The following is a 27145-nucleotide window of genomic DNA, read 5'->3' on the forward strand; positions in this document are numbered from 1 at the left end:
TATCTGGAAAAACAGAAGAGTTTTACAAGCAGCTCCAAGAAGTAATTCTTTCAGGAGAGGAAAAAAGATGTGAAACCCTCCCTATCACTGTAGAAGGCAGGAGGAATCAGATTCCACAAATAGGGAACCTTCTGGTGATCCCAGTTTAAAATTTTCCAGCTGCCTTGAGATTGTGAGGTCTTCCTGCACGCCCCCACCCAGCTCTGCAGTGCCCCAGAACCTTGATGCTTTGTGTTGAGGTTTAAAATTCATTAATTTCTAGGATCCCTCATTTGATCCCCCCAAAGACCACAGACTAGAACATCAAGAAGCCAACATATGTAGCGTGTGTCACTCTCAACAAGGGGACACTGCTCTTTTAAGTGAACTGTCTGTCCCTCATCTTATTCCTGCTATATTTTGTGCGTACAAGTCTGCAAGTCAGAGAGCTCCATTCAGTATGTGTGAGCACTCGGTAGCACATAGGCGTGTTTTTAGGGCCCTTGCATTCCTGTACCGGCTTTAGGACTGAAACCCTAAGCCCTAGAATGTGTCTCTGCTAATAATAGAGCTCACCTTCTCAAGCCTGAAAGAGCTAGCAAGAGAATGGCTCCCACTATGGAGGGATCCAAAAGACTGTGCGCCTGAACACACAGACGCCCTGACACTTCTCTTCACCCCCTCACAAGCCCTGCCGTGGCTTCCTGACTTCCCAGGGGGCTTTTGCCCTAAACTTCCCACCCAGAGCACAGAAGCACCAGTGTTCAGAGCTGACCACGTGAGATAAAGGATGTTTTAGCAGCTTTTAGCAGCGATTCTCGAGTAAGAATAAGATACTGGCTGAAGCTTTATAGAATCTGAAGATTTCCCTGTTAAAATTCCACCACCAAACAGTTGTGAAATTAACCCAGCACTTCTCAACAAACTTCTATCCCAGGGACACCCCAGGGGCGGGCCAGGGTGGTGGGAAGCTCAGAGAAGAGCATTTGCCCAAGCTGCACAAGGCCCTGACTTCCGTCCCCAGTGCAGCATGAGGGAGGAAAAAAAACCACTCCAGAACCTTCCCTCGTGGGGAAACATGAAACATTTGTCAGCCTCCGAGGGACAGATGTGTAAGAAGGAACTTTCTGTTCACACTCCTTCGACATGAAGAAGGGCAGCTGACAGATAAATTTGGACACAGCAAATGTCACTTTCAACTTCCTGGGCAAGCGATGTAAGCACAAGAGCCTTTAAGGTAGGATTTAGGTAGGGCTCCGTCTCAGTCTGTACAAAGTCTCTTATTTCCAATACCTACATCTCTCAAAGAGAAATAAACCTCAAGCCAAGATTGATACATATTTTATGTACAAATAAAAGGGTAAGTGATACAGATGGAATTGCTTTATAAATACCTACAGCGAGTTCCCTTAAAAAGATGTGAATTTAAAACTCTCTCAGCACAGGGACCATTCCTTCCCAAGAGGGTGACCTTCTAGAGAGCGCCCCTGGGGAAGAGGAGCCTTTGAGACCCAGGTAGAGCCTTCCCATCTCCCTAGAGGGGACAGGTGACTTGAAGGCCATCTGCTGCCCAGAACTTGGGTGTGATTAAACTGTTCCTTCACAAGCCTTCGGTCTTCTTTGTCACGCTGCTGGTTAAGTGGTGTCTGTTTCCTGCAATGGCCCACAGTGGGGGAGGAAAGGGACCTACAGTAGTGTGGGAAAGCAAAAGGTTGGGTATTTTGATTTTAAAAAAAAGACCCTTGGTAATCAATGGAACACGTCCAGCCAATGTATAAGTTCACCAGAGGGAAACCCGTAATTTAGCATCGCTTCTAGACAGGCGAGCGACCCTTTCGGAAGGCCACTGCTTAGCACCAGTTTCTGTCCTGGGAAATTGCCATCCCTCCGGCCCATGGCTGTCAGGGTGCTGTCAGGGCACAGCACACCCAGTGGTACTTTTCATCAGTGACACAGCCAGGCATGGAGGGACACAGAGTCCACCAGAGGACAAACAGCCAGCTCACACCACGCGAACTCTTCTCGGGGGTCATCCTGACTCGGGGAACACAAGCAGCTCCTCGGTCTCCTCCTGGGGGGCTTCTTGGCTCTCCAGGCCCCTGGGCTTTACTCAAAGTGACGCAGGTGGTTGTACAGCGACTGGACATAGGTGAAGACACACATGGGGTCTGGCTTGCGGCCCATCACCATCATGTCCTCCACCTCGATGAGGCGCTCGCAGTTGGCCAGGTTCCTGGAGCAGAGAAGCCGCCATCAGGACACAGTCCCGCCCCACAGCCACCCCACCTCACCAGGACCACACCCCTGTTCCCAGAGCACCTGTGAAGTTCACACAGATCACTTTCCCATTACAGAGATTCACCTTTTTCTTTTCCAGCACTGGAAACTGACCAGGGATGGTCTGCCCCTTGTGCTATATTTCCAGCACCTTTTTATTCTGAGACAGGGTTTCCCTAAGCAGTTCAGTTAGGCACAAACTTAGAATCCTCCTGCCTTAGGCTCCCAGAAGGCTAGGATTACACCATGCCCAGCTTCCACTTGCTATTCTGACTGAAAGTCTTTATTTACATTTTCAGTGAAATCAAGTTTAAGTACACAACTTCACACAGAAAACCAGCATGACCTATGAACATATATATATACATATATAAGTAATTAAGCAAAAAGAAAATTCACCCATTTGCCTCCTAAAACAGTAGTTTTAAACTTTTTTAAAACTATAACCTTCAGCCAGGTGTGGTGGCGCACGCCTATAATCCCAGCACTTCGGAGGCTGAGGCAGGAGGATTGCTGTGAGTCTGAGATCAGCCTGGGCTACACATTGTGTTCAAAGCCAGCCTGAATGACAGTGAGATCTTGTTTCAAAAAGCAAAAAATCAACACAGAAACAAATAAATAAATGGCTATGACCTTCATAAAGAAAGTTATTCTCCATGATGGTTCAGTACACACATATTCACACACTCAACCAGGCTTAAATTGAAAGTATTACAGAAGAGCTGCATTTACAGTGAACACGTACAGGCTTTTTCTTTTGCCTCTCATTATTGCCTCCACCACACGGGCTAACAAGCACTTACACTGCAGCAGGCCATCTAGAGATGGCTGAAAGGAAACAGGAGCTCGCTCATAGGCTACATGGAATTTATGCCATTTTACTGAAGGGACTTGGGCATCTGTGGGCTTGGTGTTCATGGGTCCTGAATCAATCTGCTGTGCATAATGAAAGGTGGTTGTATGAAGAAATAAGCCATCAAATTCTAACTTTTATAAGCGCTGACATTTTCTCTGCATTTCATATTTATCTCTCTCCCTCCTTTTATAAATGTACCACTAAGCTGATGATAGGTCACAGTGGCAGCAGAAAAAGCTGCCCAGAATCACCCTGTTTCCAGCCGCCAGCACTTGCCCTGGAACACACTGGTCTAACTTTCAGCCCACAGATGCAGGCCTGTACATAAACTCCGAGCATTTCTTTCTTTGGGCTCAGAGGGTGGAGGCCGGTGGCCTCCAGGAGGTGGGGAGATGAGTGCCACAGTGATCAACACGTACAGTCCTGTGTAACTCAAGCACTGCGTTCTGACCAGCAGTGGGCTCCACTCCAATGCAAGCAACGCCCACCTCATCCTCCACTCTGCTTCCCATGTGCCTGGATCTCCAGGGTGCAGACACCATCAGCCAGGTCACACAGAACCAAACAGGCGACACAATGGCTCTGGTGAACTCATCAGAGCCTGCTCTCTGCAGCTGTCTGTACTTCTGCAGTTCCAGGGATGCGAGGTCTTTTCTTTTCCTCAGGTTAATGAGTGTATGAGGGCCATGGTTCAAATCCCATCTGCATCTTTTATACTTAAATTTTATATGAGTCTCCGTTTCCCATCTGGTATAACAGCCACCTCACAGAGTGATATGAGGATTAGTAACCTAATCCATGAAAATCAGTTGAAAGAGTTGCATGAACTGTTCGAAATGATTATGCTTAATGTTTTTATGATTATTCCTTGCTTTAAGAAGCAGTGCAGGAGCTGGGATATAGTTTAGTGGCATAGCGCCTGCCTGGCAAGTGCAAGGTCATGAGTTCGATTCCCGGTACCAGGAAAGAAAGGCAGGAAGGAAGAAAGAGAGAGAGAGAGAGAAAGGAAGAAAAGAAGGAAGGAAAGGAAGGAAGGAAGGAAAAAGAAAGAAAGAAAGAAAGACAAAAGAAAAAAAGGAAGGAAGGATCACAAAGAAAAGAAGCTGACTGTGAAATCTAAACAGCTGGTCTCACACAGTGACCCTGCCAAACACCTACTTCACCTTTCTGTGCCGATTTCCTGGGCAGGAAATGAGAACATCTCTGTTCTCCCTCCCAGGAGGTTTACTGCCAGCTGTGTTTCTGCAGCGTGTCCTTACACAACCTGTCTCCCCAGAGAGCTCCCCTAGAGAGAACCCAGCAAGCAGCCCGGGCTCCCTGGGCTGCCCCAGAGCTTCCTACCAGGACACGGTGGCGGACAGCTCCCAGGGCTGTGCACTCCTGAGACAAAGCCCGTAACATTAGCCCCAGCCCTGCTCTGCGATGCTGGCCAGAGGCCAGGCCTCCTATCAGAACCCAAATGTCAAGGCGAAATGGAGACATCTGTCCTGGATCCTGTTCAGAGCTGGAGCCTCCCTTCAGAGGTGGAACGGGCAGTCTGTCAGGGAACCCAATGGCTTCCTGGGGTGACAGTGGGTTTGGTCCCATCACTGGGCACCCTTTCTCCCACGAAAAGGCTGTGGCAGGGTTTGGTATCAAACAAGTCAGCCGTTTCATGAGGGCAAGCAAGCAAAGGAGCTTCGTGGGCTGAGTTCCACAGAGAGCCCGGGGACTTCCGCTAGCCTTATGGAGCCCTCCTTAGGGGGCTAAGTGCCTCCTCCTTGGCGGGTCCCAGGGAGAATCCCTTCTCGCTCGTCCTCTCCTCCCTCTGGGCCTCAAAAGCCTGCTTTCAGAGGATCCCAGGCATGGACAAGCAGGTTCCATGTGAGCCCAGTCACTACCACCCCATGGTAGCCTAAGTTGTCACCCAAGTTAGGCAAGGACAGCATTAAAATCCCAGGACCTCTGCCTGGGAAGGGCACTCAAATGTCTACAATCAAAGCACATCATTTAGAGCCCCTGCCCCAGCTTGCTTGCCAGCAGGGCTGCAGAAAGGAACCTAAAGTTCTTCCCAGCATCATTCCGACTCCTCCACTATAAGAGGGCTCAGCTGTGAGAAAATTGTTCCTTATGTGGATTATGCTAATTTTGCCTCTGTACCTTTTACGCGTAATTCTACAAGGTTATTCTCAGTGTAATTTGCTTTCCCTACAAAAAAGCCCTTTACACATTGGAAGAGAACCTTCACATCTACATCTGTCTGAAATGAAATTCCTTTGCTGCTCTCACCCTGGTCTCTCTAGTGCCCTTCATGAAGACACAGAGCTGTTGGCATTTTCCAGGTTTGCCCAGCTGTGGAACGGAAAACTGGTAGACCCCTGCCTCATCCTCATGGTTGCATTTACCCTCCAACCAATGACCACTGCCCTGCCCAGGCAGCAAGTTTTGGAAATCAAGGTGGTCAACAGGATAGGAGCAAAGGTCATAAACTGGAGTCACCCTCCACTGCCCAGACAACAATCCCTGATCAGGGTTGCTCAGCAGGCAACTGGGAAATTGGGCCGCAATCCAGCTGGTTTCCACTCCACTGCTATTTTTAAGTCAGGCAGATGATAGTATAGGGGTCCCTTAAAGGGGGATCATAGAGTCCAACACGCAGCCACCATCTCTCTGTTCCCTCTTTTCTCTCCCCCTGCCAACTCTGCCCTGCACCTCTTCTCCTAGAGAGCTCTGAGGTCTCCCTCTGATACGACAGTATCCCCGTCCCAGAGGCCACCGCATGGTCCGTAACAAAACCTCAGGGGCATCTGCCCTTTCCTCGGCCTGGCCCTGCAGACAGAGCTCTCTATCTCTGAAACAGGTGCCAGCCACAATGGAAACAAGATTCCTAGAAGCTAAAGATACAGGCTACACACAAGTCAGGGGACAGAATCTGAGAAAAAAGAAATGACAGTCACCATTGACTTTGATCAAAATATTTAAATCTCAAAATATCAGCAGTCCCAGCACTCCAGGAGGTTGAGGCAGCAGGAATGCAAGTTCAAGACGAAACTGGACAACTTGGAAAGGCACCATCTCAAAATAATTTTTTTTAAAGGAGTAGGGATATAGCTCACTGTAAAGGCCCTGGGTTTAATCCTCACTACAGAAAGAAAAACAAAAAAACCCAGCTCCCATTGCCATATATATATATATATATATATTTTAAAGCCTTTGTAAAAACAATCCGAGCTTGTTTTAAACAATTTAAACCTCATGGTGAAGGCCAAAGGAGAAGATACATATCACTTCCGTTATAACAACAGAGCAGGCCCAAGCTTGACCCCGCCATGCTCTGTGGACTCGCTTAAACACCACCTCACGGGGCTGGGACAACACTCAAAGCACTTTCTCCTATTCCCAGCTATTTAGTGAGCTGCAGCTACCGTAGGACTGGCCACTAAGGAACATGGAGGGGGCTTGGGAGTTATTTTATTTTTTTAACGCCTGCTCTAAATGCAGGTCGGGATGCCAGGGCTGGGACTGCTGCCTCCTGTCTTGTTTTAGACTGAGACACATGGGTACTACAAATAGCCTGGAAGCCCCTTCTGCTGGGGCGTAACCCAAGGGCAGGACGCATTCCACACAGGGCAAGCGGGAAGCCACAGGCCACACATCCCATGTCTGCACTGTGCTCTGGGAGAGGCGAGGAGGGAAGGTGGAGAGGGGTCAGGCGTCCACCTGGCTCAGCCCCCCATAAAAGGCACTGGTCCTAGTTCCAGGCACTGGACACCTGGCAGGCCAGGGAAGCTCACTCAGCTGTCAGCACCATATCACTCACACAGATTAGGCCACAAGGGATCTCTGGGCCCAGCAGTTATGGGGGAGGGGCAGCACCACTTTACTCCGAAGAAGGTTCCAGATGTATCTTTGTGCCTGGAAGGCACCTGCTCGCGGGGTTTGGCAATATTTCCTTCCTGATGCTGGGTGGATACGTGGTTTAGAGACCTCATGTCTTCCTCTCCCTTCCAAAGTCCGTGCCTTGGTCAGATCCCAGGCTCCCCTCATCTCCTGCTGCGTGCTCCCCAAACTGCCATGCTTAGCTCTGTCCTCTGCCTGCCTGGCTCAGCATGGGTTTCAACAGCCCCAAGGTGTGTGCTCAGATTTTGCTAGCATACCTAGGAACTACATACTAAAGACACTGCCCGCCAAGACCCTCGAGCAGGTGTTCCTGTGCGTTTCCACAGCTTTCCTAACCAGCCAGTTTTCCAAAGACCTGGGAGATCTGAGCAGTGGTCCTCCCCAGAGGTCCCGGCAGGCAGGATATCCTCCCAAGCCTCTCCCCACCACCTGAGAGATAATCTCAGGGATGACTCCTAAGCGAAGGTTCCTCCCAGGCTCTGAGCAAGCTCCCCACACAGACGTTCTGTGGACGCCCCTTCCCACACCCTGGAGTCAGCAAAAAAGTCAGACCTGGGCTCAGTAATCCCACTGCGCCCTCCTCCTTTCCCCAGCTGGGAGCAGGTTCAGGCCCAGGGAGGCAGGGCCAAGGTTTTCCCGGTTTGCTCTGGGAAGAAGCAGGCAAAGACTGGACCAGCCTCCAGCACCCCCACCCCCAGGCTGCGAATAGAAGAAACATCTGTTTAGAGTCTGCAGGCTCCGTGGACTCAAACCTCATGTTGGGAAAACATAGCCTTGGAACCACACTGGCTCTGGCTGCCAAGGGAGTCTGTGCTCCCTGCAAGCTGGGAAAAGGGGTCACCACCCAATGGCCCCTGGTGTTCCTCTCCCTATATCCAGAGCTGAGGGTGGCCAAGGTGGCCAGGGATTGAGCTGGCCCAGCTTAGCAGACGGAGAGGGTAAAGAACTCTGGAAGACCAGCACGGTCTGCCCCAGCCGGGTGGGCCTTGGGCGTCCACGTGGGAGCCCTGATCCCACACATTCTAACAGTCTGGTTTTTGACAGTTGCCATTTCTGAGTTCCAAGCAGCTGGGCCTCCTCCTGTGAGCCACCCCCTCCCCATATCATGCCTCGACACTTGGCGGGACTCCACCATCGTCTGGATCCAGTTGCATAACACACTCAGTCAGAGCTGTTTCTGCTATTAGGATGACAACTAACCCCAAGCAGCCAAGACAGAGACGGCTCTTAAAGTACACAAGGCATTCTTATGACCCCCAAGGGGGCCAAGAGTCCCAGGGCGTCAGCGTCATCTGAGACAACACAGTGGGCCAGCACTGAGGATTCCAAATCCTCAGACCAGGGAGCTTAGGGCAGAGACTCCATTCTGCCCCCAGAGCATGCAGCTAACCAGGCCCCAGACAGGCTCACAGTACCAAGTGTGGGTTACCACACCCCGGGTGCAACCCCTTCCTTGGCAGCCTGGGCAGAGGGGCTGGAGCTGGGCAGCTAGGCCAGCAATGGAATGAGCAGGACAGACAAGGCCTTGGGCAGGACTCTCTCACCCTAACAGGCCCATGAGGACGCAGGCACTGAGGACTCAAGCTGGAAACAAACATGGCCTTGGAGAACAGAGCCAGTCTGCCAACACACAGTACACAGGCGGAGGAGAAGAGGAACACGCCAGTGGAAAAATCAGCTTTGGGGTCAACCTGCCTGCTGTCTGACCAGTGGACAACTCAGCACCACTCGCCTCTGCATGATCTGGGGACCATGGGCCACAATGACAGCTCCCCTGCCCTCTCTCTTCCAGCTAGGGTTGGCCAACAAGAGGCCTGGTGAGAGGGCAGGAGGGGGATGAGGTCAGAGCACGCACCCGGTGTCTCCCCCTCTCCTGGTGTCCCTGCTGTGTCCATTTGCCAAGGCTAGCGACAGCCTCTGCACAGTGCTGGTGTTCTCCCCAGCTCCGGTGGCTGCAGGCGAGGGGCTGCTGCCCTGCCTGCCATACTCCCCTCCCTGCTGCCTGCATCTCTGTGAAGAGTCCCTTCATGAAACTCACTCGTCCTCTGCCAGGGCCCTGCTGAGCAGATCTCTCTTGGCTAACTCTCTGATACTCTAGGGGTTGCTCTGGCCATTAACCTACTCTCAGAAGGGTTTCCCAGCACAGCCTGACCCTAGAACTTGTTCCTGCTCCCGACACCTCCTTTCACTCTGGGCCCGGCCCTTGGTATGATGGTGTGGAGCAGCGGCAGCCTGTAAAAGGCATTTGGGTCATGTGGGGTCCACCTTTATGAAGGGGTTAATGTAGTTCCCACAGGAGTGGACTGGTTATCTCGAGAACGGGCTGATGGAAAGTGTGCACCCTTTCCCTGGCTCCATGGACACAGAGCACCTGCCCTAAGCTGCCCAATTCCCGTCCTAAGCTGAAGCAGCACAAGGCTCTCACCAGAAGACGAGCAGAGGCCATCACCACGATTTTGGACTTCCAGTCCCCAGAATTGTGAGTTATAATAAACCTGTTTTCTTTATAAATTATCTAGTATCGTGTTATAGTATAGTATAGTATCTGTTATAGCAAGAGAAAACACACTAAGGCAATTTCACTGTAAATGCTAGAATGGTATATACGGAAGAAAAATCTACTTTTGAAATATCCCAGATGTCAACTGGTTTCTTGCTGGTCAGCAGTTGGACTTGTCCAAGCAACACATCTCTTTACCAGCCTGAGGAGTAGACTCACTTCCCTGGGACCCTGTCCCACTGGTCCTTCACACCATCTGGGAATGGTCTCCTAGACCACACCACAGAGGCAGGCTCCCCAGCAAGAAAGGCAGGAATGCAGGATAGAGAGACCTCGCTTTACCACTAGGTGCTGGGTATGGCTGGGAAAATCCCATGCCAGGCCTTTGTCTTCCCATCTGTACAACAGGAAGGCAGACCCATGGCGCTGAGGTCTCTCAGCTCTTTGGACAGCTTCCCATGTCCTAGATCCCACCTGGACAGGAGTTAGGCTCAAGCTCTGGGCTGGGGCTGGGGTGGGCAGGGCTTGCACACTCACTCAGCCATGGTGAAGGCCAGCTCGAAGTTCTTCTGCCGCTGCGTGGGGCTCAGGGCGTTGTAGTCGAAGGCATCGGGGAAGAAGGAGTGTACCAGGGCACAGAAGGCCATCCCATCGCTCCAGCTGGAGGAGAAGTTCTGCAGGTCCACGTGCTGCGAGCAGGCGAGTGGGCACGGGTAGGGATGACTCCCTCGGCTCCCCACACCAACACAGCCCCACGAGCAGATTCTCCCAGCCTCCCCCACGGCCCACCCCCACCCAGCCCACCCACAAATGTTATCGCCAGGCTGGACTGGTCTGCTCAGGCCTCCATCCAGTTTCTCCAGATTTCTAACTAACCAGCCACAGAAGGTGGCAAGGTGAGTTCTCTGGCTCCTACCTTACCTGCCCAGCCTTGGAAGCACAGAGGGCAGCAAAGGCAAGGGCAGCAGTGCCTGGTCTAACCGTGGGCTGGGCTCACCTGGTAGCCCAGGGTCTTGCTGCGGCACCACTCGAGCAGGATCTGCTTGATGCTGCTGGCACTGGCCACGCCAAAGCTCTGTGACCGCTTCAGCTTGGCCCGAGCCTCGCCTTTGCCCCTACAAGGAGAAGCAGACCTGCTGTGGGGGGCCCCAAGCATACGCCCCCCCCCCCGTGTGCTTGCTCCAGGGGGACACTGGTCAGCATTCTGTACCACCCGGACGGCCTCTTCTGATGCTGTCTGGCAGGACAGTCCTCTTTCTTCCAGCCCCCCAGGACCCCGTGTGTCTCCCACAGCAGGAAGCAGGGCTCACTGAGACAGAGGACCTGAGCCACCATGCCTCATGCCCCTGCACTCCTCCTGAGCCACCTTCCTCCCTTCACCCCAGCCTCCCTCTGTGCTCCCTCAGAGACCTCCTTCTGGGATGGCTCTCTTAGCCAGAAGGGGTAGTCTCTTCCTCTGGGCCGCAGGTCACTCCCTAATGGCCTTGACCACATTGCCTGGGTTAGGGGTGTGGCAGTGAAGCTTCCTGGGCCTCCCTCCCCCACTGAAGTCCACAGAAGGCCTGTGTCACAACCTGCGCACAGCAGGTGTCAACAGTGCTACAAGGTGACCAGGTATGAAAGGCAAGCCGCAGCCCAAGGGCACCTTTGCGAAAATGGCCTGGTAGTGACCAGTAGGGTTCTGCTTGTGTCACTTTTTTTTTTTTTTTGGTAAGAGAAAAAACAGTAATAACAATGATACAGAATTTCAGAACAAGATAGTAGGAAATTAGTCCTCAAGCAAGCCCAACCCCTTGGTGAGGCACCCAAGGCCTGCTAGGACTCCCGGCCCCTGTAGGTTCCCCAGTCATGCCCCAAAACTGGAGGAGCCACAACCCATGAGGAATTCAGGTGAGGAGGCCTGAGAACACCAGGGCTGCTGAGGACCAGGTGCCACAGGATGGACAGGAGGGGTCCTCATCGGGCCATACCCCACAACCCTCACCTCCCCACAACTAGGGCCCCCAGACCACCCTGTGATGCAGCCCTGACCTGACTTTACCAGAGAGGTCTGATCTTGGGGAACAGGACAGACCCCACCCTATCTGACCCGAGGGTGGCTTGGGTCTGCGCTGGGGGACGGGCTTGATAGGTGCAGGGGATCCTTACTTGCCCGCTGTGTCCTGCTCCCACTTCTCAAACAATGCCTTCCGGGCTTGCGCCCCTGAGGTGCGGGGTAGGGTCTGTGACCTCACCAGCTCCCTGCGACGCTCTCCCTGGTGAGGGGCTGGAGCTGTGGCTGGCAGCTGCGGGGACAAGGGTGACTGGGGTGGCGTCACCAGTGGTGGGCTAAGGAGAGAAGCACCAAGTCAGGAAGACAGACCCAGGAATCGCTGGCTTCCTGAGCCTGTGGCCCCGCATTCTGTGTGATGTACTGGAGCCCTGCTTGCCCTGTCCAGCTGGTTTGGCAGGTTTTTGAACAGAGCTGCTGTCTGAAGCCATCAGTCCTAACTGGGGTGGAAAGGTGGGCCCCCTCTCTGGGCATTGCTACCCCTCGGCAGGTGTCAGCACCTAGGGAGGCAAGGGGACAGCCTCCTCTTGCCAGAGGTGCACCGAGAGCCAGCCCCAGCAGGACAGGCCTCCTTCTCAATACCCCACGTAAGAATCCTTTTGTTCCCCCCTGGAACACTCTGAGAAGTCACATTTCTCCCTTTATTATTAAAAGTGGGCAGGAGTGGGAAGCCAACCTCGCCACCACACCCCCCACAGTGCAGCAGGCTGGGGAACACAGGGCCCCAACCGGCCCCTAGGAGGTCTGCACGGTGGGGAAGCCCTGCTGGGGAAGCCCTGTGGCCTGCCCCAGCCCACAGGCTTCTCCAGTAACTGCCCAGAGAAAGCAGAAGGTCCTGTGCCCTTCCTCCTCCCCTGTGGGCTGAGACACACACACACACACACACACACACCCTGCAGTCTTCTCTTTTTTTCAATGCAAGAGGTCAAACCTCGGGCCTCTCCTATTCTAGGAAAATGCTCAATCACTAGGCTACATCCTAGCTGGGTTCTTTGTTTCTTTGGAACCCAGGACCTTTGTACTGTACTACATCCCCAGCTCTTTTTTACTTTTAATCATGACTTTTATTTTTATTTAGAGACAGGGTCTCACTAAGGTACTCAGGCTGTCCTTGACCTTGTAGTGTCCTGCCTCAGCTTCCAAGTGCTGGGATTGCACACCTGCAATCTTTTGTTTTAAAGGTAGCAAGGTTTTCCATTTTATTAAAGGTTGGGAAATAAAGGTGCTCTGCAGAGGGGGTGCAGACCACTTAAAGGCAGGAAAAGAAGGACACTTGGCAGAGTGCCGCAGAGGGCCCAGACAAAGAGAGAGCACAGGCTAATGAGGTGGACGGTAACTCTCCCTTGTGTCCTCCATTCTGACGTCAGATCTAGGGCATCCTATCAAAAACCTGCTTGGTTTTGTATCAGAATTTAAAATAGCATTTTCTGGTTGATCCTAGGTACAGAGCTTGGAACTGTTTTTCTGTGCATGGGTGCTGGATTTCTGGGACTGTCATGTGGTGCCTCTTGTCTGGCTGGCTGCCCATGCCCAGATCCCTTGCCGCCTTTTACCCTAAGAGACATAAATTGGCCTTCACAGGATGCTGAGGGGCCACACCTGCAGTCTGTCAACTGACTTGTTTAAAGGACCCTCAGCAAAGTGGGGCTGAAGCCATGCTTCTCCAGACAAACCTCTCCACCCAGCCTCACCCTGCTCCTACTCTACCTACTAGCTCAGTTGCCTCAGCTCTGCAGAGCCCCAGCTTCCAGGAAGATAGGGCACCTGGGCAGCCCAGCCCCAGGCAATGCAGGGAAGCCACCCTGGGGCCTCAGAACTCACCTGTCCTTGCACTTGCCTGCCGTCACTCCCCTGTAACCAGCGATTGGTAAAGACCGTGTGAAGGAAGAATTCTTCTCTGCAGCATGAAAGAAGAAAACAGTACAGGCAGCCTCAGGACGGCCAGCCACAGCTCCCTTCCTTGGGCCAACCCTGCCCCATTTGACTGGCACCGCTTGGGACCCAAGCAGGAAGCCCTTGTCTAAGCTAGCACTGCCTCAGAGAACTGAGGAGAAAGGAGGATGGGGACATACAGCAGTGACATCAAAGAGATCCTTTAAATTGTCTGTTACTCCATTCTGAGGGCACAAAGCCCAAGGATTCTTACGCTGTGTGACCAGCAAACACTGTCCCCAAATTTCCCTTTGGAATCCCACATTGTGCTGGCCCAGAACCCGTCACCGAGGCTGACCACAGGCCCGAGACAGGCCTGGGGCTAATGGGGCACGGTGCTCAGCAAGGGGACTGTGCCAACGCCACACTAAGCAGGGCTGTGACCCATCAGGAAAGCCAGGGCCATCCCAGAAGATGACCACACGTCACAATACCTCTAGGGAATTTGGCAAGGTCAAACCCACTTTGACGGAGCAGATGGAATAAATGACGGAGCCACAGTGATGGGCAGAGGTGGGCTGGGGCTTGGCCAGGGTCTCCTGAGTCTCCTGCGACCCCAGCCCCTGCCCTCCCCCTTCCACGGTGAGGTGGGCAGACCCCCACATCATGCTTTCCCGTTCTTACCAGTGGTACTAGAAGCCCAGGGGGTGGTATCCTCCTTGGTGCTGGGACTAAAGCCCCCCAGGATGGCAGCAGATGTGGGCGACAGAGCTGCCACTGAGGTCTCCCCAGAGAACTTCTCGGAGACACGGGTGACAGCTGTGACTGGCTGGTGGGGCAACTGCAAGGGGAGGCTTACAGGGCGAGGCTTGGGGGGCTCCGGTGCTGAGGTCTGGGCACCCTCAGTGGGGCCATCGCCTGGACCTGGAATGTGTGACCAGGAGAGGTGGGTCAACTGTGGGGGCTGCCGGAACCTCAGACACACCACCCAGGAGGTTCCAGCTCCCCTGAGCCCTCCTCTTCCAGGAAGACCTGACTGTTCAGCTCCTGACCTCCCTTACAGGGGACATCCTGCTGCTCTGACCAGAGGCAATGCCTAATTTCCCCTCAGCAAGTGCCACAGATACCAGCTGGCTTATCAGTCCACTCACTACTCTAGCTAATGTTTGGACACTTCCTCAGCCCCTGCTTACTTTCCTCCAGAAACAGGTAGGCTCACTACCTCCTAAAAGCTCCGATTCCCTTTTGTGTAAAAAGTTCTGCTATACACTGAGGCCACAATCCTGGAATTCTCTCTGCCTGCTTGCTGGGGACCAGACTCACACCCACCCTTAGCAAGGGACAGCTGACACAAATGCCTGGCTGAGGCTCTGACCCCCAAACCCTCCCAAATTCCTCTCTCTGCCCTCTGCCCCTACCTGGCTGATGTCCATTCTCAACGATGCCTGAGTTTGAAGTTCGTCTCATCTCAGGCTCACTGGCTTCATCGTGATCCACACTCTGTAGAGACACAGATACTCCTGAGGTCCCATCAACAGGGACCAGCTGCCACCCCAAAAGCACCTCCTAAAGTCCATTCTGGGTCAGGAGGGTAACCTCTGAGGGGGTACAGTCCCCAAGGGGTGTAATGGTAAGCTAAAGTCAAGAGCAAGTTGGGATAAACTCACCCGGCCACAGAGCCTCACATACTGAAAGGCCAACACCTCTCCTGGGCTCATCCCAGAGCCCAAAAAAGCTGAGGACAAAGGCCAAGGTTGAGCAGTATGTCAGGTGGCCCCCTCCTTCTCCCCCAAGACCCAGCAGATGATGACTGGAGAGCCTGGCCCATTCCTCCCAGCTGGGCCAGGCTGGCACGGCTGCCCACATAGGCGCAGCAGGTACTGGAATGCACAAGGTCTTCGGAACAAAGGGTGGGCAATAGAGCCCCTTACACAGACACCACACAGGGACAGTCTTCCCAGGTAGACAACGCCCTCATGGCTCCAGGCCACCTCTCTATTCCCCTGGGCTGCAGCAGAGGGTGGGGCCAGCAGAAGGCAGACAGAGAGCAGAGACCCAGAGGGCGGGGCCCTGGCTAAGCTGCCGGGTGATGTCATGTTCCCTTTGGGTCTAATTTTGAAAAACAGGAGAAAGCTACATAAATGCCATCTGGATATCACCACACGCATGGCCCATTTCACAGGTGGGACTCTAGGACTCAGCAAGGGGACATACACTGTCCAGGGCTGTACAATGAAACTCAGTCGGGAATGTTGTAAGCTCACCCTAGGTCCTGCTTCCTCCCAGTGAGGTGTATCAGGCTCAGAGTGTTACTGGGGCTGGGGTACTGGCCTGGCAAAAAGAGACAACAGCAGACCTCAACCAGGGACTCTACCAAGAGGCCATACCAGGTAACCTGAGGGATTGGCCTCTCTGCTCCCTACCGGTCTCCAGTCTGGTGCCCTGCTCTGCAAGCTTCCCAGCCCCAGATGGCTCAGGTCCTTTGTAACCAGTGCTGCAGGTGGCCACCCTGCCAGGAGAGAATGAGGCTGGCAGGTGAGCAGACGGTGCAAGCCAGCATGAAGGTACCCAAGACAGATTTCACCCAAGGGCCAGGGAGGGCCTCCTAAGGGTGAGGGTGCCTCAGCCTAGTCCAGAGTGAGCCAGGTGCATGAACAGAGGAGGCCACAGCAGTAGCATGATTGGCGACTGCAAAATCAAAGAGGCATCAAGGTCCAGGCATTCCGATGCCACATCACCCTGAAGCCCAAGCTACCAACCCAGAGTACTCGGACTTGACTTCTCAGGTAAGAAGGAGCCAAAAGTGTGTTCTAGGGACATCTTTTAGATGCCAGTGTTTCTCACATGGCATGAGAAGGGGACACCAGATGACCAGTCAACTCCATCGTCCCAGGCAGGGACAATGTGGGAAGTGACTTGGGAGCAGGACTCAGAGCTTTGGGAAAAAAGGGGTCCACTTGGAAAGAGTGAGTGGATGTGGTGCCACTTCCAGCGACTTACACCCAAGTGACTAAGGAGGTTTTGAGGGGAGGGCAAGGATTTCTGTCTTGGACAAGATGGGTGTCCCTGGGACATCAGTGAGCTGAGGAGGCAGCTGGAAATCTGAGTCCAAAATATAAAAGAAAGGAAGGCTGAACAATGGGGAAAGAGCAGTCGTCACATTCACAGGCTCTGGGAGCCCTGCAGAGGAAGAGCATAGCGCTGGTGGGGACCTGGGCAACCCTTCTTGGAAGCAGATGAGGTGAGACGTGTCTGTAACAGAGAAGAGAACAGACAGCCAGGGAGGAAGGAAAAAATGCAATGGGATGCTGAGAAGCCAGGAGGGAAGTCAACTGAGGCAGAGTGCCCAGGGCAGCCTGGGTCAAGGAAAAGGGGTCAAGGTGAGATGGAAATCACACCCATCGCATTTCACCAAAAAGATGTCACCAGTGAGGGTTGTAAAGATGGAATCAGGGGGCTGGGGATTTAGCTCAGCGGCATAAGCGCCTGCCTGGCAAGCAGGCGGTCGTGAGTTCGATCCCTGGTACCGATAAAAAGGAAAAAGACAAAAAAAAAAAAAGATGGAATCAGAAGGCATGCTGGAGGGCAGCAGACAGCTTGGGATGAAGCTGAGGGGAAGGGAGGCGGAATGGGCTGCAGGGTATTTCTCAGGTATCCAGACCCTGGCCAAGGAGGGGAACCACAGGAAGAAGTTTGAGGGATTTTTCCAGGTGGAAGAGGCAGGACCACTTGACAGGTTGCAAGAAACTGTCTGGAAACTCGAGGTGCTCTCTGTAGGGTGAGACCCTGGGGAGGTGACAGACAACAGAAGCCAGAGTCTGAACACAGCCTGGCCCTGGGGAGGAGGCAACTCCTCCACTTCCAATTCAGGAGGGTGAAGAAGAAAGGCCATACCCCTCTGGAGGACCACTGGAGAAAGGCAGGGATGAGCCAGTGCTCCAAGCAGGAAGGTGCTCCCAGAAACATAAAGCCAATCAGCAAAGGGAGAGAACCAGCCAGTCCGGATGGAGCCCCCTCCTCCATTGTCACCCAGGCCCGGTCAGCTTTGGGGTCTCCATTTCCACCCTGCCCTGCTCTGGCCAAACAGGTTCCACAGGTCCAGGCAGGGGCCTGGAGGAAAAGGTTAATGGTGAAGTCATTTTCCCAGGAATGTAGGTCTTGGGGGGGGGGGGGGTTTTCAAATGCTTGTCCCTGAATGCTGCATTGTATGCCCTGCACCCCCAAGAGACCCCCCAAAGACAAAACAGGAAACAGATTCTGCAATTCTCCAGTAGTTGAATTCCTGCAAAGAGGTCTCCAACACAGGGCACAGAGAAAGAACCTGGGCTAATGCATCTGGGAAGACCACAGCCACAGGGGTGGAGTCTGGACCCTTATTCCCTGCCTCCTACCCAGGCCAATTCCAAAATTCAGCCACTCCTCGCCTGCCCATGTCTCAGACCAAATGGCTGTCCTTGGACTTCCCATCACACAAATGGGGAAACCGACCTAGAGAGGGCCAGCCACTAAGGGGAGGTAGGGACCACATCCAGACCTGGGCCTAGTGTCTCCCCTGAAGGCAGCACTCCATCCGCAAAGTGCTCTGGGCTTCCAGAGGGCAGAGAGGACGACACAAGACCAACTTGTGTCTGGGTCAGGGTCAGCCCTGGCCCCACGGGCCCACTAGCCAGAAAACTGGAAGAGGAAAAGGCAGCCTCCCAGGGTCTTCACAGAACTCAAGCACCAACACCAAAGGGCCAAGCACGGCTGGGTTAGGGCCACGGGACTAAGTCTGTTCCTGGGACCTCTGTCTTCTTTGTGTGGGAGTAATCTACCCTAGTCTTAAGTAGGGGAAGATCCTCTGTGTGCCTGGGCCAGGGCAGAAGTCACTGCAGAGCCCTGGGACTGGAGACAGGTCCTACTGAGCTGCCCAGCACCCCATGTCACTCTTTTGGGAGGGGGAGGTGTGTTGTGAGGAAGCCCAGGCCTGGAAACTCAGGAGGAGAGGCAGAGAGAGATAAATCCAATTTCAGTGACTCTGAGAGACAGACCCCCTTACTGGGGGTATTTTTTAAACATCTTGCAGGACAAAAAATAGTATTTCAGGTCTTCTCAGCGCTGCCTGATCCACGTGGGCTCATGCGTGGGCATAGGAGCCCACACAGGTGCCCAGGCCAGCCCACACCAGCAGGACCCCATGCTGAGCCCATTAACCCTGCTGCCCCCACCCACCTCCACTGGCACCACAGTTTTGAAGCACTCAGCTCAGACTTCTCCCTAAAGCATTAAACTCCCTTATCACACACTGCCTCTGGGAAGGAAGGCAGATAAGGGAGTCTGCTTTCCTTCATGGTCAGGCCTCTGACACCCGGCTCCTGGCACTTGTTCCTATGAGACTGTGCTACTTTGACCATGGGGACCCAGTGGCTCCAGCTTAACTGAGGAAGACATTTCCAGGAAACAACTCTGGGCCAGCCTCCTGGGACCTGGGCCTGGCCTCAAGCTGTCATCATCTACACTGGACCCCCAGTGGGCTCCCAGCTCCCTACTTTTGGCCGGACAACAGCGGTGGCTCCTGAGACAGTTCTGTTAACCAGCTCTACTGGGGTCCAGTTATCTTGCTTTCTTAACACCGGGTCTACCTATAGAGAAACTGAGGCCCAACTGGAAGGGGGGGCCCCCAAAGCCTCAGAGCCCCAGAAGTACCTCCTGTTTGCTTCAGGGTCTCTGGCTTCCTGAAGCGAGCCCACCGTGATCACTCCCACCACAGTACCCTCTCATCCTCCCGTTTTCTTGCCCATTTCCCTGTTGCCCAGCCCCTGTCCATCCATGCTATACCAAACTCAAGGTTTGTGCACTCAGAAGTATATTAATGCCAGGTGTGATGGTGCATGCCTATAATCCCAGCACTTAGAAGGCTGAGGCAGGAGGATTGCTGCAGGTTAAAGGCCAGCCTGAACTTCAAAGACAGAGGACAAAAGACAGAGGGAAAAGACAGGAAAAAAAAAAATGTAGACTACCTGACGAACCCCTACACTGATTCAAGGCAGGTTGGTACAACCTGCCTCCAACTCCTACACGCCCCGGAGGGTTTCTAATTCTTACAACTCATTTAAGAAGGACAGTTTAACACCAGCCTCCACCAGTTCTGATCACAAACCAAGTAGTACAACCACCTCTGGCTCCTGTGCATGGGATGAGACCCTCACCAAGGACAACCAGCAGCCCAGCACTCAGCTGTAACTCTGTCCACTGACCACACTCATTTATCATTGTTGTGGTTATTTTTGTTTGGTTATTTTGAGTTAAGAGTCTCACTATGTAGTTCAGACTGGCCTCAAACTCACGTAATCCTCCTTTCTCACCCTCCCGAGTGCTAGGATTACAGGTGTGTGCCGACTCCCAGCCCACACTCCAGTTTTTCCCCGAAGCCCTGAGCTCTTGTTCATGATCAGGCACCTGATCACAGGCCACTTGCTGGTCACAGTGTGCAAGCTGGAATGTGTACACGCTCTGTACGGCCCCCCACACCACCAGAAACTGGGCAGGCACCTCTGAGAAGGTGAGCTGCAAGAGAACTGAGACTGTACTTTTTGGGTCAGACACAGGGCAAGGGAGCCAAGGCTCCAGGGCTGTGCAGCCTCTGGCCCAGCTGGACACCGGCCATCCTCCACCTTCTATGTTTGGCTACACTTGCTGATAACTTTCCTGGGTCCTTTCTGAAGTCAATAACCTACCCCCCAGTGGGGTCTCCATCCTCAACCCCAACAGGCTGCAGCATCTCTCTTCTTCCAGGGGTTTCACAGCCTCACCCGCAAACCCCACAGTCACCTCACTCTCAGCGTGTCCTGCCCAGATCAGTGACCCAGTAGTCTCCTGAGGCAGGGTTCTTCTCTGCCTCCATCCTCACGTCCAAGGACTGTCTGGCCTGCTGGGTCCCCTGTGAAGTCCCCATCCAAGCGGCGCCATCCACACACCACTGGCCCAGCTCAGACCCATCGTGTCTCCTTGGACCATGAGGATCAAGTTGTTCATCTCCAGATCCTAACCCTACCCCTAATCATAACCCTAACATCCATTCACCCTCCAACCACCAGCCAGCACAGAAGGAGCCTGCCACCTACAAGGAGAACCATCTCTCCCCTTGCCAGCTTTCCTGACCCACCACCCCACTAACCAAGAGGGGTAGCTTGGCCTTGGTAAATAATGCTAAATTCCCACTGAAAAGTCATGGGAAGAACTGTTCATATATATACATATATGTGAATATATGATTTTTCTGAATTTTTTTCTTAAAACTTGGACAGCTGCTTCTATGAGCAGACGAGTAGCAAAGGCAAGCTAAAACTTCAGAAATGACCAATGATACAGTTTATTGTGAACCCATGGTGGTGATTTTACACCAGGGACACTCAGACTGTCATGCTCGTGGGATGGATTTAATTACTCATGCCCATATTTCCTGACATTTCATACAGAGCGCTGTGACACCCAAGGTCCGCCCCTAAGACAAAACTCAACTCCTCTGCCCACATCGTGGAGGCCTTCACAACTCACACAGCTGAGGGTTCCACCCCGCCAGTATTTTCAGTCTTCCCACCCACGCCGACCTGCGCCAGCAGCAGCAGTCCTAGGCATCTAGCACAAAGCCTCCTGGATGGATACCCACTTCAAGATGACTATTGCGTTTGGAGCAGAACCTCTCTGGCTGCTGATACTGTTGCAGAGCTCAGTTTGCGACTACCTCCACCCTGGTTGGGCCCTGTAGAGGAAAGGCCGCCTCCAGACACCCTGAGGCGCAGCTTAAGTGCACAGCAGGAGACCTCGGCAGCGCGTGAGAGATCGCATGGAGGAGGGGCAGCAGGTGTGGACCCCAGGAAACCCAACCCCAGAGTGCACGGTTGGTCAGGATGGAAAATCCCACCTAAGGGCCACTGAACACACCATGGAAACCTTCCACCCAGGACCTGTCACTCCAGGAGGCCCAGGATCAAGGTAGGACCAGTACACACCAGTCTCTGGCCAATCACTGACTCCCGGAATCTACACACGGCTCTGCTGGTTCCTCTTTTCTCCTTCACGGCAAGGGATTTGCCCTCTGTGATGCTGATTCCCAAACACAGCTGCTGAGCAGCCCCAACCAGATTGCAAAACACACACACACACACACACACACACACACACACACACACACACTGGCTTGAATTCTCGGTCTGGCTTAATTTATAACCTGAGTGGTCAGGCATCAATGAACAGCAACACGGGGCACGTGAATGGAGGCTGAGGTGGCGGATAGAGGGTGCTGACCATTTCGACAACAGTTGTGGCCCCGGGCCGTCCTGCACTGTCAGAAGCTATGTACCGCTCAAGCTGTTAGTGTGATGGGGCTGCGGGTAGGATAAACTCAGGGCACACAGGTCTGGCTCCAAAGAAGTAAGGGGATGGGAGGCAGGTGTAACGGACTGGTTGAGCAGTGTTCCTGACCTTTCCAACTCTAGATGGACGACAGGACCCCGGACTACCAAGTAAGTCCCGACGGCAGGTGGAGGCAGAGCCGAAAGACCTCCGGAGCGCACGCGCTCAAAACTGCCGGCGGCTCGAGAAGCCGAACCCCACTCCCCCTGCGCAAGCGCACATGCGCCCAAGCCGGTGCGCCGCTGTCCCCCAGGCTCACCTGGCTGCGGCCAGACAGCGAGAAGGTGGCATGGCTGGAAAAGCGTGCGGTGCCCAAGCGGGGCGCGCGGTTCGGAACCCCGGGCACGGGTGGGGGACTGGGCGTGTCGGGCACGGGGGACAGCCCTGTCGCCAAGCCCAGCGCCTCCACCTGGCGAGTCAAGCGCTCGAGCTGCGCCTGCAGCCGCTGATTGTCGCGCTGCAGGTCGGCCACGGTGCGCGCCAGGGGGCCCGCCAGGTTCAGCGCCTCGGCCACGCGCCGCTCCACTCCGCGCTGCAGCCCCTGCATATCCTCGTGCAGCGCGCGCACTGCGCCCTCCAGCGCCGCCTCGTAGCGGCCCAGCGCCTCGCGCACAGTGCGCGCCTCCTCGGCGTCCAGGGTTGGCTCCATAGCCGGCGGGTGCACAGTCCTGCAAGCCGGCGCTGGACGAGTAAGGACCCAGGCTCCGCAGCTCTGTGCAGCTACTGGTGGTCCGCCGCGGGATTAACCCGGGCCGGCCGGAGGGGCGGGCGCAGGGCGGGGCGGCCCCCGGCCCAGGCAATGGCCGGCGCGCGGGGGCGGGTCAGGGAGGCGGGGCTTCCCTCCCGGGACACCCAGCCTCTGGCGACCTGTGTGCTGATGTGGGATGCGGACCCCAGGCGCGGATGGAGAGCGCTGCGGCCTTTCCTCTTCCGGGCCGCAGAGGCTTGGAGGAAGTGTCGAGTTCTAGCCCGGCTAGATCCTTAAGGAGCGACGTGTGGCTTTGGGGAGGGGCGCAGACCCACCGGAAGAAGGAGCTAGCAGTTAAGTGGACAATATTGAGAGCTGTGCCTAACTTCTGGGCTCTCGCTTGAGGGATCAGGAGGATTCCGTGGGGCCTCAGGACGCCTCCTCAGCTCAGGGAGCCCCGAGAGCAGCAGCGGCGGCAGCAGGGGCAGCAGCCCTCAGCACTGCAGTCCTGACCCTCGCCCCGTGCCTGTCACCACTTGGTTCTCGCATGCTTGTACTCACCTGTGGGACTTTCGCCTAGAAGTTCTTGCACCTGTTAGAAAAACCTCAGAGAGAAGACAGGTGGTGAAGTCTCCGCTTGTTCTCTGCAACTGCTACACACACACACACACACACACACACACGCACGCACGCACGCACTCCCACCTACTCTGTAGCAAAATTTTACACTCTTCTCACTAGTGTAAGGGCTCCAGGCTCAAACATGGGCCCCTGCTAGGGCATCAAGGCAAGGCCAAGGGCAGACAAGGAGTGACTGAGTGGAACCTTCAAATCCTGCCTTGGGCAGGTTCGGGGCTAATCTCCTGCCACACACACACACACCGGCAGCAGCTCGGTTACTGGCCTCTACCCACACATTCCTTTCTTTTTATCCTCTATTCCTCTCTTTCCTGATCCTAGATAGTCCTCCCCGCTTCCAAATCCAAGCACAAAAATTGACCATCACAAGAAAAAGGAAAGATGGAATCAGTTGCTGCCTTAGGATGATGGGTTAAAGGAAACTGTAAAACTCACTTAAAAATGAAGATATCTCACCCTTTGTGCAAACACTTTCCTAATTGGCCTTCCCTTTCCCAGGCGTGGCCCCCATGAAGAAGGCTGGACACTGAGCAGGCACAGCCAGATGGCTCGAAGGAAGGAGAAGTTGAAAGGCTTCTTCCTCTCCTAGCCTGGCCTTCTCTGGCCCAAAAGAGCTGGAACCTCAGGAGCAGCCTAACCACTGATCACTACCCCCTCCCCAAGTGTTCCTCCCCCAAGGAAGGAACAGTGGTTTACCTAATCTAAGGAGCCTTCCAGCAATTCTTTCATGAGAAAGCCAATTGCCAGAAGGCGTGCATGTTGCATGTGTATGTGAGTGTGTGTGTGTGTGTTCTAAGTAGCGGCTGGACAGAATAAGCCGAACCACTCCCCGAATTCTTTCTCCGGGTGGAATCCTTGATAGAGACTTTGGGAGCTGCTGCTACAGCAGCTCTTGCTTGGCAGTGCTTATAGCCCCTACAGATCTGAGCATTGGAGCTTGGAGTTCAAAAATCCTGGCCACAGCCAGGCAAGCCCACTCCCTTCCCCTGCAGGATCCAAGTACAGAAGGAATGGCTTGGAAGGGCTTGGACAGGCCAGTTCTTGGTCAGCTATTGTGCACTCAGGCGAGTACTTATACCAGCAGCACAAACATGGGGTGGAGGGTGAGCAAGGGTTCAAAGCCTTTTCCCTGTCCTCAAGGAGAACTGGGCTCCATCTGTGGGACAGAAACCCTACCAGAAGGAGGAGGTAACAGACTGTAGAGGTCTCCAATCTCCAGCCTCAGGTGAGTTATCTGGTTTCTCCTGGCCCACCCTGAGAATACCTAAGGGAGCCGTTTGGAGAGTGGGCAGGATTCTTTCTGGGGCTGAAGGAGGGACCCTGTCAAGGGCAGAGACTGAGGCTCGCTGTGAGTTCTGGGAAGGCGGATGATACAAGATTCAAACCATCCCACTGGACCACGGAGTTGGTAGCTGAGAGCAAGCCTAGGAAAGGAAACAACCAGAGGGGAGGGGGGGAGGGAGTAAGGGGGAATTTTGGAAAGGGTGAGAAGGCGTCACCCCATGGGCTAGCTCCAAGACAGAGGGAGCGGTAGCTCTGCCCTGCCCCTCACCCCTCCCCAACTTTCCTCCAACTCAGCTCCTGCCTGTCTGGACTGTAAGAGAGGTGAGGGAGGTGCTGGCTGATGGGCCTGGCTGAATTCCCTCTGCATTCACCAGCCCTGATGTCAACAAGCGAGCAGAGGCACCCTCCCACCAACTCAGGGACTCTGATGCCTGCCCTTCCAGCTTCCCCTCACCCCGCTCTGACCTAGCTGCTGCCTGCAGGTTCCTGGTTCATCTCAGGTTCTAGGCTCCAAGCAGGAAATAGATAAAATTTCCCAAGTCCCCCTGCCAGTCACCTCACAAAACCAAATTCCTGCCAGGCAAAAACCACAAAGTTGGGAAAGTTAAAGACATAGACCTGACAGGGAAACTGAGGTCCAGAGTGTGCAGGGACCGGCCCACGGGCACCCAGCAACACATGCAAAGACATGACCAAAACCCAGGTTTCTGCCCAGGCTGTGGTTCCTCCTTTCCCCACACAGTAGTCCCAGCTCTCCAATTAGGGCAGCAGTAATAGATTCGCCATTTCTGAGCAGTTCCCTGTCCTCCCAGCCTAACTGGAAGCTCGGCTCAGCTCCCTGCTCCTCAGAGGTCTCCTGCCTCGCACCACTCCCCCATCCTCTGCACCCCAGATCCACACGTCGGGGGCAAGGATTACATACTTGCATGCCTGCCTCCATGCCATCCACAGAAAGTGGAGCTGCCATCCCAGCCATCAGTCACCCCCACACCTGCTGTGAAACTGACTTAAGTAATGTTCCAAAACTGTTGGGTGACTGGATGTCTGGGAAGAGGGGGCACCCATAGGACTGGGTGAACCATGGAAGATACCGGAGGCCAAGAGGCAAGGACGGCTCTGAAATTCTGGCTTGGGAATACTAGGATGTCACTCACGCAAACAAATCACAGAGAAGGGAACTATGAGCTGTGGGGGCTCAAAGGCAACTGCTGATCTTATGGTTCCTCCAAGCCCTGCTGCTGGGAAGGACTCAGATTGGAGTGTCACGGGCCGGGGTGAGTGCGTGATCTGCCAGGTCATGACTGGCCCTGCCACTCTCCATGGAGCCTCAGTTTGCTGGGGCAGCTAATAGGACTGACAGACTTCACAATTGGAAAGATCTACACAATCAGCGGTGCCCTGTGCCTCCTTGTCTGCAGCTGCAGCTGTCCAGAGGCGGCCTGTGCTTGAAGTACACAGCCTTGAGCACAAGGCCTCAGCAGGCAAGCACACTCCGCCAGCCCTGCCAAGCATACCACCCCGCTCCTCCTCCCAAATCCTGAAATCCAGCCGCTGGCCCTGGAGATTACCGCCTCCTTAGAAGACCCATGGGGTGGAGACCCAGGGTTTCCAGTTATCTTTTCCTGCCAGGTTTCTGGCTGCAGGAGCAAAGCGAGATAAGAAGGGAGGTAGAAGAGGTGGTAGAGGTTACACAGGAGCCATTCTAGGAGGCCCGTGTGGACAGGTCCTGGAGTCTTTAAGTCTCATCTATCTCCAGCCAAAACTCAGGGGACACCCAGAAAAGATCTGTGGGTCTCTGTGCTCTTCCCCTCAGCTTTGCCTGCTTAACACAGAGTCACAGGGGCCTGGAACCCCCAGCAAGTCCGGAAGAAATTCCTGTCCCCTGAGGACACCAACTCCGCCACCACACCCTCCAAGCTCTGCTCTTTCTCTCTGGAGGACACGACCTGACACTTTGTACATTCTTCAAAGAGAATTTGCCCTCAGTCTCTAGGGATCCAGGAAGGGATTCTGGGGCAGAACAAGTCCCGCCTGGGTATAGCCCCACAGCTTCCATGTAAGCTCTGGGCCCCCAGAAACCTGCCCAGAGACAGGAAGAAAGAGAATAGGCCTTCCTCCTGTAATACAGGCCCAGAATGCACACTGTTCTCTTTCCCCCATGTGTCTGAGGGGTGTCTGCACGTGCACCACACTTTCCCCCATGTGTCTGAGGGGTGTCTGCATGTGCACCACACTTACACATGCATGTGAGTGTCTGGGTGGAAGAAAGAAGTGATAGTTAAGCAGCCTGCCATCTGTGCACAGACCTGCACACGTGTGGTGCTTTGATGTGTGCACGTGTGTTACACATCCACATGTAATGGAGGGATTTTTAATGTATTTGCTCTTAGGTGATGATGTGCATTTATAGCACACATTTGCAGACATCAGGAAGCATCTACACTGCTGGCACTGCCCACAAGCTTGTGTAAATGTGCCAGGGGTACACACATAGGTTTATATATATTAAATATTTGCATGCATATTGTTGTGTGAGAGTTTGGACATATGTATTTCATCCCCCATTTCTGGCGGATTAGCCAAAGCTAGACGTGCCTCTGGAAAGTAGAAACTCTGGATGCTGTTGGGTCTGCTCTGCAGAGATTTCTGCACATTAGATTCTAATGAGAGCCTTCCTATCATTAGAGGGAGAAATAGAGGAAGCTTCCGGCCCTCCTGGGTCCATGT

General features: G+C 54.0%; 1 protein-coding gene and 1 long non-coding RNA gene across 7 annotated transcripts; one reads left to right on the top strand and one right to left on the bottom strand.

Annotated features, from left to right (window-relative positions):
* Positions 1–1304: 1304 nt before the first annotated feature.
* Smtnl2 (smoothelin like 2) lies at positions 1305–23080 on the bottom strand. 3 transcript variants are annotated; one of them, XM_063250997.1, is made up of 8 exons: positions 23057–23080; positions 14832–14913; positions 14098–14337; positions 13363–13438; positions 11640–11819; positions 10489–10606; positions 10029–10180; positions 1305–2212 (listed from the first exon to the last, which is right to left on the bottom strand). In XM_063250997.1, the coding sequence occupies exons 2-8, from the start codon at positions 14878–14880 to the stop codon at positions 2086–2088; spliced, it is 942 nt and encodes a 313-aa protein (XP_063107067.1). In that variant the 5' UTR covers positions 14881–14913; positions 23057–23080; the 3' UTR covers positions 1305–2085. The 3 variants fall into 3 exon arrangements, with proteins under 3 accessions (XP_063107067.1, XP_063107065.1, XP_063107066.1); XM_063250995.1 differs by lacking the exon at positions 23057–23080 and adding an exon at positions 22067–22609; XM_063250996.1 differs by lacking the exon at positions 23057–23080 and adding an exon at positions 21877–21964.
* LOC106027674 (uncharacterized) lies at positions 20938–26940 on the top strand. 4 transcript variants are annotated; one of them, XR_010048193.1, is made up of 2 exons: positions 20938–21917; positions 23633–26940. It is a non-coding gene; the product is annotated as an uncharacterized LOC106027674 (long non-coding RNA). The 4 variants fall into 4 exon arrangements; XR_010048196.1 differs by having other exon boundaries at positions 24275–26940; XR_010048195.1 differs by having other exon boundaries at positions 20938–21387.
* The last annotated feature ends 205 nt before the right edge of the window (positions 26941–27145 follow it).

The sequence above is a fragment of the Cavia porcellus genome, unplaced genomic scaffold (genome assembly GCF_034190915.1).
Source record: "Cavia porcellus strain 051 isolate PalLab524CR breed Dunkin Hartley unplaced genomic scaffold, mCavPor4.1 scaffold_6, whole genome shotgun sequence".
Lineage (NCBI taxonomy): Eukaryota > Metazoa > Chordata > Mammalia > Rodentia > Caviidae > Cavia > Cavia porcellus.

What these genes read in the sequence shown, in the direction of transcription:
- Smtnl2 (XM_063250995.1), bottom strand. Translation starts at nt 22,456, where the DNA reads ATGGAGCCAACCCTGGACGCCGAGGAGGCGCGCACTGTGCGCGAGGCG. An exon ending in GAGCAGGACACAGCGGGCAA is followed by an intron (nt 10,607 to 11,639) that starts GTAAGGATCCCC and finishes TTCTCCTTGTAG; the next exon opens with GGGCAAAGGCGAGGCTCGGG. An exon ending in CTGGCCTTCACCATGGCTGA is followed by an intron (nt 2,213 to 10,028) that starts GTGAGTGTGCAA and finishes TCTCTGCTCCAG; the next exon opens with GAACCTGGCCAACTGCGAGC.